Here is a 15,171-nt window from a genome sequence, read left to right as displayed (position 1 = left end):
ACAAAAGGATCTCAGAAACTAAAAAAGATAGAACAACCAAATTTGGCACACAGATTTTTATATACCCCACGCAGATCAATTTTGTTTCAAATTTAAGCTCCGCCCCCCTCCGCACCCACAAATCGCGAAAATCACCACATCCACAATTTTTAAGATAGTACGTTTTTTTGACAATAACCGGTATCTATTATTATTATATATTGTCCAACTAAATCGCAACAAGATCGGAAAACTAGAACAGCAGTAATAACGTGCCAAAGTTCTTAAAGCAACATAAGCTTCTTACAGTATGCAATAGTTTTAATATTGGTTTATCTTATAAGAATGCTTTAAATTCCAACTGGTTCTGACTAGGCAAAGATGACATTCGGCTTGAATCGCTACTCGAGACATGATAGACTGATGATAGGGTCTGGCATCTCTTGAATCAGCTGTACCACGCCATGCTCCCTGCGTTTATGCAAGTGTTGTTGTTGTTTGCTGATATGTCATATCGACAATAAAACCAACAAAAGACACAATTTTCGTTTATGCCTAATTTATCTCATACAATATTTTGTAAGCCAGAAAGGTTTGAATTGATTTCGAACTATTCAGAATTTTTTTTTTGCCGGAAGAAGTTGCTACTTGATTTAAACCTGAAGCAGTTGCTAATTTAAAGCAGTTGTAACCAAAAACCGTTGTTAACCTGAGGAAGTTGAAACAACATTTAATTGCATAATTTTTTTGTGATTAGTTTCAAGACAATATTTTGAAGACCACGGAGGTTGGTTTAAATATTAAGCTATGTAGAATTTTTTTTACAACGTGAAGCAGTTGCTACATGAGTGGTTGGTATAAAATAATTGCAATAAATTATTGCACTCAACTTGGGTAATGCTAGCATAATCCTTGTCCCTGCTATTCTCAAGTCAACGCACTACCTCAACGTGGCTCCTCCTGGATTGTCACCTAGTACCCGTTGGGTGGCAAAACAAAGCGCGCGGCGAGGAGTCAAATTGAGCAACAAGCCATGCCCCAATAGGGAATTAAGGCCGTATAACAATACATTTTAATAATAATTATTATTTCTCAAAAATCTTTTTTTCTTAAAAAAAATTTCTTTAAAATACTTTTATATAACATATATTTAAGTTAAGTAACGGGTATCCTATAGTCGGGATCTCGACTATAACCTTTCCCATGTGTTTTTTAAATAGTACTATTGTATTATTTCCGGCGTTTCCGGTGTTTCCACAAAAAATGGCTCCAGCAGTCGTTTTGGCCTTTTCTTCATTTAACATAGTTAGGTTTGATTTAACCGGACGACCCTAAATGGGGACATGCATAACCCATTCAGGCCCTTGTTATAAAAAATCCTGTAAGATGGATGTACTTTTAGCGAAGGCAAGTTGTTCTCTTGAAGCCCCTCTAGCGGCAACATCAAGTGATGACAGCATTGGCGCTCCGAGGTACCATAGTCTTGCCCGTGATAGAGCTGGGCAGTTGCAGATAATATGTTCTATAAATAAATGGATGAATCTAATTGCTGTCCGCCTGTCCACAAATATGTTTTTTGCGTCTTTCGCCGAGTTGATGCGCTGAGCGACCTCCGCTGTCTCCTGATTGAGAAGACTTCCTGGAATATGTACCTTATATGACAGCCTTATTTCAGGGTCCACACAATATATAGCTGCTCCTACTCCCCCTTCCATTTTGGAGCCGTCTGTGTAAATATGTAGGTGTTGAGAGAGGTTTAGGGCCGTTTTCCAGTCTTCTGGTCCTATGTACCCGGTTGTTTTGTCATCTAAGCAAGTTTGGGGGACCATGAAAGGTAGTCCGATGATCTGACCATGCCCCTCTCGATGGAGCTGTGTGCGTAGCTCACTCTTTACTCCACATTAACTCTCCATGTCAGTGTGCTATGTTTGACTTGTGTCCTTGATGTTAGCCGAACTTCGTTAATTTTTGAAAGGAAGGAACCATTTCGGAACCTTGTATCTCTTTGTAAAGAGAATTACGTCCATCTTATCCGCATATCTCCCTGAGTTTGTGTTCCATTAAGGAGCTGAGGGTCGATGGACAGAATCCCGTAATAATTATGCTTATATCGTTAGCATTGGAAGTTATTTTTGGGGCCCTTATGTCCCATCATTTGTTTAGGTCGTCGACTACCATGTTCCATAGTAGGGGGGTTTGGACTCTACCCGAAACAGTGGAGATCTTTACTAGGCAGTGTAGATCCTTAACAGCCATGTGGTGATCACGTCTTTTGTCACCTGTAGCATGGCTACACTTGATTGTTTTTGAGGTTATTAGTTCTGTTATTAGTTGCTGTTCCTCAGTTGCTGAACCTTAGAGAATCCTGGGAAGTGAGCTGACATGAGTGTTTCTAGCGTCTCCTTTCTTTCGCCAATTTTCTGTCTTCAAGTTTAAGCCGACTTTTTATAGTGGGCTGCTTTAAAAGTAGCTTCCTTAGTCTAGCTGTTTCAGACACTCTCGATCCCAGAACAGAAATTATTCCACGAATTTATCTGTGCCTTGCGTATATCCGACTTGTATCTTTTGAGCATGAGTTTATATTCCTCATATACTCCTCTTTGTCAGCTTGTTTGACGAGCTTAAAGAATTCCTATGGTTATTTCTTTGAATTGTGAGGTCCTGGTTCCACCGGAGTGTGTCCTGCTTTTCGTTTTTGTTGATTTTTAGACAGGACTTTTAAAGATGCCTCGATGTCCGTGGCGGATTCTATGATGCCTGATTTTCCGGAGGCTATATTTCTTAAATTTGCCCAGCTTGTGTTCCGGGGGTTTCTATAGACTGTCGCCTTTTGTGGGTGATTAAAGGTGCACTTGAAGTGAATATACTTTTGATCTTTCAAGGACCTGCTAACCCGATACCAGAGTACTTTTACCCGTTACTAATGTTAGATCAAGCACGTTAGATGAGGTGAGCCTCATATATGTGGTAACCTCGCGGACGTTGATAAAATAAGGTTTAGGAGTGACTCACCTCTATCGTTGGTAACTGGACTTCCATATTGGCATTGGCGTCTGTACCAATGAGAAGATGTTGCCCTTTAAAACCCCGCTAGAGTCGTCGTCAACAGCCAGAACCTCGGCTGCTTTGAGGATGGATTTCAGACCCAGGCCATTTTCCAGCTCTCCAACTGTTTGCCTTTGTCATCGGGATGGCGCTTTTGAGGCGTTGGTAGACGCTACCTACGCCCCACGCCATCTTCCCGAATCTTGGGTACAGAATATCCTCTGTATCCTTGCTGATTTGGAGGATTACATTCTGGCCTCCCTCTTTAGCTGTGGAATCACGCAGCACCTTCCACTTAGCCGTTGGCATGCTCATATTTCAAATTTGAACTGTTCTTTTTTTGTTATGGAGTTGCCACATTTTGTCACAAAAACCGCCGATAATGTCGCCGTTAATGATACGGGCTCGCCTTAGAGCCTGCTCTACACTCCCCGTCAAAAGGTTAGACGCAGATTCAACTCTTATGAAAATACACGAACGGAAACATATACAGGCCTGTTCCGGTTTTCACTTATATTTTACGAATTTCAATCCGATAATTTGACCCGTAATTTCCATAAATTTCCCAGAAATTTTCTACGAATTTCCTATCGTATTTTCCATCTCCCATTAAGTGTTGCATACTTTTCGGTAAAACATTGCTGAAAAACTCAAAGAAAATGAGCTGATTGTACAGATAGAATTTACAGTAGCATTAATTTAAAAATCGTTCTTTTTAGTATAAGAAATATTTTAAACTGTTTTTGAAGAGTAAGGTTGAGAAATTTTTTTTATAGAGTTGTCAGCTCTGACACAATGTTTGATTACAAAACTGATATGTTTTGTTTCCATTTAATTAAACCCAATTTATTTTTACAAATACTTTCGGAAATTAGAACAGGTTGAGCAAATCCGAGAAATGTTTTAGGTTAGAATTGAGGTGTTTAGTTAACTTTTAGATAGCTAAAAAATAAAATAAAAATGTATCTGATTATGTAAAATTGCTCGTTATATATTCAAGTATTTTATAAATATTTTATTTTCACTTTGATTTTATGCTAACTATGTCAAAATCATCAATTTATCTCAACCGAATTTGAACTTACTAGCTCAATGTCAAGTGATTTTAATTCGTAAAATCTGGCAGAAAGTGAAAGCCCGAACAGGTAAGGGAAATTCATTTCCGCAAAATCTAGCCGAAAGAGAAAACAGGAACTGGCCTGATAAAAATTTGAAATAAACCCCAGTTTTTTTCTTTAATGAAAATCGTTTTTAAAGAGCCGGAAACTAGTCACATTTCTCTTGTCAAATGATTAGACGCACGAGTAATATTTTGTGTTATTGAGAAAAAACTTGATAAATGGCATTTTGGTTTTATATAACACATTAACTGTTATATTAATTAATGCGTGGAGACACCTATCTGGAGTATCCCTTCGCAAATCCTGTCTTAAAAAAATGAGATGAGCGGTTTTAGCCCTCTAACAGGCAAAATCGAAATAGTCATTCAATCAAGTTGATATTTATTTTATGAGTAAATATAGGTAAAATAAGCTTAAGTTTTAAATATCATAATTTTTCGTTGGTTGGGACGACTGTTAGATGAAAAATACTAAAGACCGTCTGTAGACGGTTTTGTCGGTTTGAGCGTAAAAAAATATCGCCGTTCGCTTGCATCACAAGGGAATATCGCACGCGACTTTTGACGATAACTTTTGCTATTTTTTGCTTCAAAAGCTTTTTTTTTTAATTTAAATAATTATTATAAAATATATCAATATGTAAGCAATTTTAAATGAACAATTGCTTGAGTTGACCGTTACTATGTGATATGTGGAAAATCCCTATTTACGGGTATTTTTTTTATGTTAGATGCCTTAAAATATATTTATTTTCAAAAATAATTTTGGGGGACTGACTTGTATAAATTGATCATTGACTTCTAATAGAAGTCTTCTACTAAAACACTAAATATATGCATTTTTTCCTTTTTAACAACCAAATTGGAAAATAAGTGCATTATCATATCTTTATGTGTTATGAGATGAACATCTCGTTTCCAGTGATTGCTAAGCCGGCGTAGTCATTTTTTCTTGAAGTTTCCTTGAAGGAAACAAGTTCTGCTGCTATTTTTGTAAGCAACTCTGCATGCTTTAGCTGCTCTCCGATCACATACTCTGAATCGAAAACTTTCTATACAAGAACCCACCTGTATAATATGTTGGCATTAGTGGTATTCATGTTCACGAAATGATAAAAAAGCCACTCATCATATTGTAACTGCCCATAAGGTCGTCCATCAAATGGATTCCTTTAAATGTGATTATTGTACTCCTCATTTTTTTGCAGGCAACTGATTTCTATATAAAGCTTCAGCATCTTGCCATAATGCAGTGCTTTCGCTCTTTCCTCATTGGAATTGGCTCTGAGAAATAGTGCTATTCCAAAATATATAGATAGCAGCCTACCGCACTTGTTATCTTCCCACAATACCGAATTTACGAAAAATCCTTGAATTTTGGAGCAGAACTGGGCGGAAGTAAACTGGATTTGGGACTAGTTGGTTCAAGAATGGGCAATAAAGATCGAAAGCTTTAGAAAGGCTTAAAGCATGCAGTTGTTAATGAGGATAGTTCTTTTATATCGATCGGAAGCATGGAATGAGAGGCTTAAATCTTGAAGAAATGCATCGCAATTATCATTTTCAATAATCTCCCAATTTTCTAATGGTTTCGGAATAGTCTGGGTTTCTAGATTAAATGTTGTCGACAACATAATCGGAGTCCCATCACTTTTATCACTGCTAAACTTATCATCGCTTTCACCGAAACTATCAACTCAAGCAAATGTTCATTTAAAATTACTTACAAATTAATATATTTTATAAATAATAGACACTTAAATTAAATTTATTTGCATACTTATAGCTTAAACTGAATTCCTGTTTTTGCAGCTCACAAAGATAGTATTTTAATCCACCGGGTCCATCAAAACTTAGTCATTTATCATCAGAAAATTCCAAAGGTTCACATTTATTTGCTAACATATCCCATGTCAAGGTATCCCTTGTGTTTTTGAGCTGGGGGTACGAGCTCTGAATTTCATCGAGATCGGTTAATAAACAGAAGATAATTGAGGAGATATGTGATATTGAGGAGTAATAATCACCTGGATCTCAGAGACTATAAAATTTGGTGACAATACTGATATGTTGTGCACGCAGATCTAGTTTGCTTCAGAATATTGCCATATCTTTTTTCACTTTCTCAGATTTAGATTAACCTACTCAAGTCGAATTCAATACGCAAAATATATCCAATATTAAAACAGAACACGTTTAAGATTTTCACATCCGATAATTTTTACCAAAAGTGAAAACACGAACAAGCCTGAATATAATATAGCTGCCATAGAATCAATCGAGCTCAAATTAACCTTAAGTATCAAAGACATTTTAATTTATGTGAAATCTTACATAAACTGACTGATTAGCTTTTGCATTTCCAATCTCGAATATTCCCGCCAAATCTAGCCTTTTCACTCAAAAATAAGCCTATTTCCGCCAAATTTGAATTATATCCCGCTAAATCCGGCGGTTTGCCTGCCAAATGTGGCGTTTTCCCGCAATATTTTATTTTTTAGCACTAAAAAGCTAAGATGTAATGATGGGAATTTATTCCTTTCGAAAATCTAAATATGTTTGTTCTACGACTTTTTGGAAAAACCCCTAGTTTAGCGGGAATACGCTAAATCTCGGTAAAATTGAACAGTTTCCAAACCATAGAAGCTACAGATATGTTTTATATACCATTGGGGAAAGGTGTGTTTGAGGGCTTTTAGGCGAACCTTTAATATTTTTTTCTAAAGTACTTAGGTAACATTTTACAGGTGAAATAAAGTTTTTTAGCTTACATTTTGGCGATTTTTGATAAAACGGCTCTAACGATTTCTTTTAAAATGTAATATGTTCTTATATGAAACATAAATTTTGGTTGAGAGGCTTGGAAGATATTACCTGTTAAGTGAATAAATACATTTTCCTATTGGTCGAAAATCAGGGTTTAGTACGAAAAAATTTTTGGTTTTATGAGATAACTCAACCAAACTGATACAATATGCATTTAACTTGGTTTTTTATATCCTGACTAAAGTTGGATCAAATATGACCACTTTATCATATAGCTGTCATAGGACCGATCGGGTCAAAATTAGGTTTTAGTATGAAAAACTTTTTTGTTTAGTGAGATATTTTAACCAAAAGGATAGCATATGCATTTAGGTTAGTTATAAAAATCCTGACCGAAGTTAGTTCTAATCGGACCACTATATCATAGGACCAATCGGGCGAAAATCAAGTTCTTCTGTGAAGAACTTTTTTGTTTTATGAGAAATCTTAGCCAAACTAATACAATATGCATTTAACTTGGTTTTATATATCCAGACCAAAGTTGGTTCAAATCGGACCACTATATTATATAGCTTTCTAGCCCCAAAATTTCTGATATCCAGTTTAATCTAAAAATTTTAAATAAAAATATAAATTAATAAAAAAAAGCGATAATTGGCATTCGGCACTGCGCAAAAAGTAATTTTTATGTACAAAGAAGTTCACCCTGTTTACTTACAGGGCACAATGCCAATTTTCGCTTTTTTTTTATTTAATTTATATTTTTAATTAAAATTTTTAGATTAAACTGAATTTTGTTCGTCACAAAATTGGATATCAGAAATTTTGGGGCTAGTTGCTTTCGTCACTAGACTTTAACCTCGTGTAGAGGTTTTATTTGTGGGATTTTAATTTAGCGGAACAGTTGTAAATTGTAATAATTCAATTTTTTTATGTAGTTTTGATATAATTTGAATTTTAAACAAAAATAATCTAAAAATCTAAAAAAAAAATCATCAATAAAACAATTTGAAAATTTCTGTCTCTTAAACTATTGAATTAAATCCTAAACTTTGTATAAATGAATTATAGATATATTCAATAGCTTTTAGAAAAAATAAGGTTTTTGAAAATCGGATTTGTCATTATCAAGTACTGATGACAAATGTGGGCGCACTTCTAAAAAAAAGTACGAAAAAAAGCCAGATTTTTAAAAAATTCTAAAAAATCTCACCATAAAAAAAAGAAAAAAAAAGTTTTTCGTCATATGGGTCCCCGAATCTATTCAAAAGAGTGGGTTTGGTTCTTGTAATTTTTTGGCTGTAGCCTAGTAGATTTGTTAAACATTTCTTAAGTAGCTTCTTTGGTAACTGGTTCCAAAGTCTAGCATCATGTACAAAGAAGTGATGATCGGATTTTGCAAGGTTATTTCTGTAAGGCACTATGTTGTTGGTTCTCCTTGAAGTGCTAAAACGAATTTTGTCATATAAATAGTGTGGCTCTCTCGTAAAGATTACTTTGTGGAGTTGGAGAATCACGCGAAAAGTCATCCAAGATTGAAGACTGAGCAAAGATTAGCTGTATATATTGTTTGTCACTTTTCGCACCCTTCGTGCTGCTTTCGTCCCAAGCGCGGACTGCCGTCCGCAGTAATGTTATCTCTACAATAAAATCATTTACTCAGAAAATATCCATCAGTGTTCTGCCGAAAAATACGCAGCACTAAATCGGAGAAGGAAAATACGAATTTTAAATGAAAAAGAATAAAAATTGAATGTCTTTCGCCCACGGCAGGTCTTGAACCCACGAACATTGTCTGACCTTCCGCCTCTTAGCCAACTACGCCACAGAAGCCCATGACTGATCGGACGCCAATTTGTTAACTCAATTAATATGTTAACTCAATTTTCATTTTATCAAGATATTCAAGATTTAATTACTTGCCAACGCTCGCTTATCAAATCAAACAGTAAAATTTATTATTTGAATATCTTCCCTATTTATTGTTCAATCGGAATGAAATTTTCCGCAAACATCTAGGACACTACCCGCTTCGTCTAACCAAAATCTGAAATCTCCAGCCTTTAGATTGTTCTTGTAATTAGGATGTGAAATTCTAAGTAGATTCTTAGGCGGTAAAGGGGACTTGGCCAAATTCTAAAACAAACTTTATCTACTTGCAATATAGAGGAACCTAAATACCAAGTTTGGAGTCTCTAGCTATTAAATTGCTTTTATAATATGGATATCAAAATTTCTAAGTTGATTTTTAGGTAGTAAAGGAGTCGTGGCCAAATTCTAAAACAAACTTTATCTGCTTGCAATATAGAAAAACCTACATACCAAGTTTGGTGTCTCTAGCTTTTAAATTGCTCTTATAATATGGATATCAAAATTTCTTAGTTGATTTTCGTGTGGTAAAGGGGGCGTGTTAGAATTTTGAAACAAACTAGATCTGCTTGCAAAACAGAGGAACCTACATACCAAGTTTGGTGTCTCTAGCTCTTATAGTGTCTGAAATCTAGGTGTTCATACAGACGTCAGGACGTCAGGACAGACGGACATTGTCATATCGACTCGGCTATTGATGCTGATCAAGAATATATATACTGCCACTCCTCCTTTTGCCTGTTACGCACATATTCCCTAAAACAAACTTAATGGACCCCTGTACTATTTTTAAGTACGGGGTCTAAAAACCGGAGCAGGGCTGTATATTGTAAGTCATTATTGCTTTATTCTTGTTAAATGTTGGCTGCGGCAAATTCATTGACAAACGAAAATATGATGAATTTCAGTAGACATATCGATTAGCTTTGATAGCAGTGTATTTTATTCGAAGATTATACCATTTTTTATGTGCTTTTATAGACCAAAGTTCAAACTATTTAATCTACCCAAAATAGCATAGATCGCGAGTTTGCATGTACATATGTATCAGTTTTGCCAACTTTTTTCAAGAAAAAAAACTGTTTTTTACGGGAAACAAGTCGAAAAAAAGCTGAAATTTCAAATAAAAAGCTGAAAAAAAGGTGACGCATAAAATCGCGTTTAGCATGTCGAGATTCATTGGATTTCTTAGTTTAGTTTTAACAACGTTGACCGGGCTAAATTTTGCAGTTATACTACATTCTCAATTACTGCAGAACACTCGTGGGTTGTCTTTCCTTCTTTCGCAGCCACGCTTGGAATTCTTTGCTGTTTAGCCGTACATCCCGCTATTTTTGTTTATACTCATTCGGCATTGTAGATTGTAGAATCGTATGCACAAAATTGGCGTTGGAAAATCTTACTACTAGAGATGGTAAAACCGTACTCTATACATAAAGGCTTTAAGCAAATAACCTATAGATAACTCATTTCATACAAAAAGTGTCCACAAAAAACCCCAGACATTGGGTACACCCGTTAAATTAACTTTGAACCGTCCTTTTTCAGGTCTATAGTAAATTGTATGAAATGAAAACTCTATAGGTTATTTGCTTAGTGATTAGAGCAGGGGTGCTCAAGGCTGCCTTATGTATTTGTGCGGGCACATTCGCACCAATACCCATATAACTTAAATTTTTTGTTTCAATGTGTACACTGGAAAAAAATAGGAACATGTTTCTTCAAGTAAAAAAATTAAATTGCAAATGAAAAAATGCGAATAAAATACATGCGTAAGACAATTCACAACAAAGTGAAGTTTTTCGTTTTCAGTGTTTACGAAACAATAAGGCAACAACAAATTACATTCGGATTAGTGACGAGTCCCTCATGCAAAAAAATATCAAGACTCGGCATGCAATAACCTTTTTTTGGAACTAGTCACTTTTGCTCTGTCCGTATTCGTATTGCCTTGGGCGAACGCAGAAGTAGAGAGGGTTCAGAAAAGTTATTTTACTAAAAACAAAATTAAGAAACCGTTTTGAAATAGAGTCGTTAAATGTTATTTTAACCAAAAGAATAATGTGTATATTATACAATTTTTCAATTATATGTTTATGTATATTTTATCTTCTAATGATTCGGATTGCGTAAGCACAAGTCTTGTTGCCATCTTTATCAATTACCTGACAAATACCTAAAACTAATTGGAGCCATAGCGGCATATAATTTATGAGAAAAGGCCAAATAGAAAATTATCGAGGATGCCCTCAAACTGTTAAATTAAATTTTAAAAAATATTGTCCCATTTTCTGTCCTATTTATTTTCTGACCTTTTTAGACCCCGTACTTTAAACTGATACAAGTACAGTCTATTGGGTTTGTTTTAACGAATATGTGCGTAACAGGCAGAAGGAGGCGTGGCAGACCCTATAAAGTATATATATTGTTGATCAGCATCAATAGCCGAGTCGATATAGCAATGTCCGTCTGTCTGTCCGTCTGTATGAGCGCCTAGATCTCAGAGACTATAAGAGATAGAGACACCAAACTTGGTATGTAGGTTCCTCTATATTGCAAGCAGATCAAGTTTGTTTCAAAATTCGGCCACGCCCCCTTTATCGCCCACAAATCGAAAAAAAATTTCATATCCAAATTATAAGAACAATTTAAAAGCTAGTGACACCAAATTTGGTATGTAGGTTCCTCTATATTGCAGGCAGGTCAAGTTTGTTTCTTTTTTCAACCGGACCCCAATATCATGTTTTTTTGAGATATTTAAAGCAAACTAATACAATAAACATATGACTTGGTTTTATATATCCTGTCCAAAGTTGGTTCAAATCGAACCTCTATACCATATAGTTGTCATAGGACCGATCGAGCGAAAATCAAGTCTTAGTATGAAAAACTTTTTAGTTTTATGAGATATCGTAACCAAACTTATAGAATATGCATTTAAGTTAGTCTTATACATTCTTACTGAAGTTGGATCAAATCGGTTTACTATATCATATAGCTGTCATAGGACCGATCGGGCGAAAATTAAGTCTTAGTATGAACAACTTTTAAGTTTTATAAGATATCGTAACCAAACTTATGGAATATGCATTTAAGTTAGTCTTATACATCCTTACCGAAGTTGTTTCAAATCGGTCTAATATATCATATAGCTATCATAGGACCGATCGGGTGAAAATTAAGTCTTAGTATAAAAAACTTTTTTGTTTTATGAGATATCGTAACCAATCTGATTAAATATGCATTAAACTTGGTTTTATATATCCTGTCCAAAGTTGGTTCAAATCGAACCACTATATCATATAGATGTCATAGGACCGATCGGGCGAAAATCAAGTCTTAGTATGAAAATCTTTTATGTCTTATGAGACATTGTACCCAATATGATAGAACATGCATTTAAGTTAACTAAATATTTTTTCATTTTTTCCATTATTAGTTTTTGCCATAGTAAGTACGGGGTCTCCGACAGTCGAGTATGCTCACCTGTAGCACCGGCCGATCAGTTTTTAACTATTTTCTTTGGTCGTTTGACCTATTTGTCTGAAAAATAGTTGGCATCACTGGTGTTCTTAACAAATCTTGGAAATGTACATATCGCTTGGGAAAAATCAAGCCTTTGAGATACCTTCACCAAACTGACAGCAAATGCATCTGGGTTGGTCATTTAATTTTGTTCAAATTTTCTTCAAATCGGAACACTTATCATATTGCTGCCATAGAACCGATCAGTCGAAAGTTAAGTTTTTTTATGAAAAACTTTCTGTTTCTTAAGATACCTTAACCAAACTGACAGAAAATGCATTTGGGTTTGTCGTTTATACCCTGAATGAATTTAGTTCAAGTCAGATTACTTTATCATAGCTGGCATTGGAACAATTTGTCGAAAATTTAATACAGCGGTCTGCAAGGGCATACATACATTTTTGGGAGATTTTCGTTTGGTTTCCAGCTTTGGAGTTTTGGTGTTTGAATTTGAGACGTAAATGGCTGCCAAGGACCATCTAGCTGTAAATCTGATCAAAAATTAATATGACATGTTAAGATATATATTTGAACGTAAATGTATCTATTAAAGCTTTAAAATCAATTTTTATAACTTATTTTCCAGAACAAGTTCTATTCCACGATCTGTGACGTACCATCCCACAGGTGCAACTGGACCAAGTGGTTGGGCTGTCAAGTCCGATCCTGTTCTAGAGAATGCCCGTCGCGAAGCAGAAGAACGAGAACGTGAACGTGAGATACGAGAACGAGAACAGAGGGAACGTGACCGTCAAAGACGAGAACGTGAAGAACGTGAACGAAAAGAAAAAGACGAAAAATTAAAGCGTGAGCAACAAGAACGGGAAAGAGAACGAGAACGTAAAGAACGTGAGCGACGTGAAATAGAACGCCGTGAGATTGAACGTGAAAGATTATTGCAGCAACAACGCATCAACGAGAGTAACAAACAGGCAGCGGTTGTAGTATCAACACCACGGGATCGATCACCTCATCGTAGCATTGGTGAACATAATACCGAGATTCGCATTAAAGAAGAACATCCACGGACAAAAGAGGAACAAGAGGTAATGCTTATGCGCGTATCGGCGGCAGGTAGTGTTGGGGACCCGCGTTATCACCCCTCATCGATAGTCGCGGCACAGGCAAATGCAGCCGTTGCAGCAGCGCATCATCATGCTAATTTCATGGTTACGGGACGGCATGGACCTTCGCACGTGTTACCATCATCGGCAGCTCATCTTCCACGCAACATGATGCCCCCTACATTAGGAGTCGGAGGGCCACTCACACATTTTCCCCCGTCTGGCCCGCCAGCGTGGGGCATTGATCCTTACCGTGATCCATATGCACCTATCTTGCGCTATAACCCTATAATGGAGGCTGCATTTCGTCATGAAGCTGAAGAACGTCAGAAGGTTTTAAGCATATATGCAGCACAGTCCGCAGCTCATTTGAGAGGTAAAGAACCGAGTCCCATACCTCCACCATCGGCAGGTCCCTTGGGTCTACCTGCCTCACATCTTCGGATGCAGCCACCTGCAGGTGTAAGTATTATTGCTTCGTCGCCTTCGCAACCATCACAAACGCAATTACCTACAATCGGAATCGGAAAGGTGCCAGGACCATTGCCTCCAACAATGAATATGGCAGTACAACATATGATAACTGTGGATCCCTTAAGTCGGTCACCAATAACAACGAAAAAGGAAACCGATCATACTATAGGCATAGTTGTAAGTACACCTGGGACAGGTGTTACTGCTAGCGTCATTGGTATACCATCTGCATCGCCAGCAACATCAAGTCGATGATAATCTATTGAGAATATTATAATGCTATTTTAAACTATAAAAGTTTTTAGAAGTTCAAACACTTATATTATGTCATATGTGTTCTACTCTTTGGCCCTACCTCTATCCAGCATATTCTTAGCCTGAGAAAACACCAAGAAAGTAAGCGCCACGCTTTTGTAACAGAAAAAAAGTAAATGGAAATATTTATTAACTTAATTTTAATTTAATATTATTAATGCCTATTTAAAAATGTAGAGAAAATATTTTACCTACTAAACAAAAATTAAGAAAAGTGGAAAGCTCATCTTCACTTGTTCCGAGTTTACTTATGCGAGCCATAACCTTTCGCAACAAGTTGCTTCCCACTTGAGTCTACCAGCAGCGACAGGCATATACATACACACATAATCGTATATAAGTATACATAAATAAGACTTTAAATATATAAAAACACCGAATACCTATTAGCTTAAATTAGATATTTATATTTGCATATAAGAAGGGAGCATTTGTATTATTTGTATAATGTGAAATTAAAAATGGACATGCAAGTAGTTCGAGGAGATAACTATTCTCAAATGTACATACATTCATTCATACTTATTCTATAAACAAGAATACATACGTAAAAACAAACAATTCTAATTATTAAAAAAACAAAAACCACAATTGCTGTATGTAATACATTTAGCAATTTGTGGAATCATACAATACCATTCCAATCGTGCATTAAGTGTTTTCATATATAATTTCGTGTATGCCGGTAATGTACATAAATTAAAAAAAATGGATAATAGAAACATTGCTAATTATTTACAAATTGTGTTTTAATGTTGACATAGAGATAAATGGTATTAAATTGAACTTTCAATTTTCTACAGTGATGTCATAGTCTTTGAGATCTATGTGGACATGCCATGTCTACCGACGCTGTTGATTGAGTGCACGCTGCATGCTACTCAAAGAACTTTCGTTTCATGGCAGGGTTAGTCAAAGTAGATATTTTGCAGGTTCTGGTGGTCTGCCACGCCATCATCTGCTGTTTCGCGTTAAACAATCCCAATAGACCAATGTACATTTTCAGTACAGAGT

At 35.9% G+C, this 15,171-nt stretch overlaps 1 protein-coding gene across 2 annotated transcripts in view; it reads left to right on the top strand.

The window, feature by feature from the left end:
- LOC117793054 (mucin-3A) overlaps positions 1-14,884 on the top strand; it is a 104,627-nt gene extending 89,743 nt beyond the window's left edge. For both annotated transcript variants that reach the window (XM_034633431.1, XM_034633430.1), the window contains exon 13: positions 12,891-14,884. In XM_034633431.1, coding sequence (XP_034489322.1) covers positions 12,891-14,097 — 1,207 coding nt within the window. In that variant the 3' untranslated portion in view covers positions 14,098-14,884. The remainder of the gene's footprint in view (positions 1-12,890) is intronic.
- Positions 14,885-15,171: the final 287 nt, after the last annotated feature.

The sequence above is a fragment of the Drosophila innubila genome (genome assembly GCF_004354385.1).
Source record: "Drosophila innubila isolate TH190305 chromosome 3R unlocalized genomic scaffold, UK_Dinn_1.0 2_E_3R, whole genome shotgun sequence".
In the NCBI taxonomy this organism is placed as follows: domain Eukaryota; kingdom Metazoa; phylum Arthropoda; class Insecta; order Diptera; family Drosophilidae; genus Drosophila; species Drosophila innubila.
Note: the sequence above shows the minus strand (reverse complement) of the source record. Positions and strands in the feature narration are given on the sequence as shown.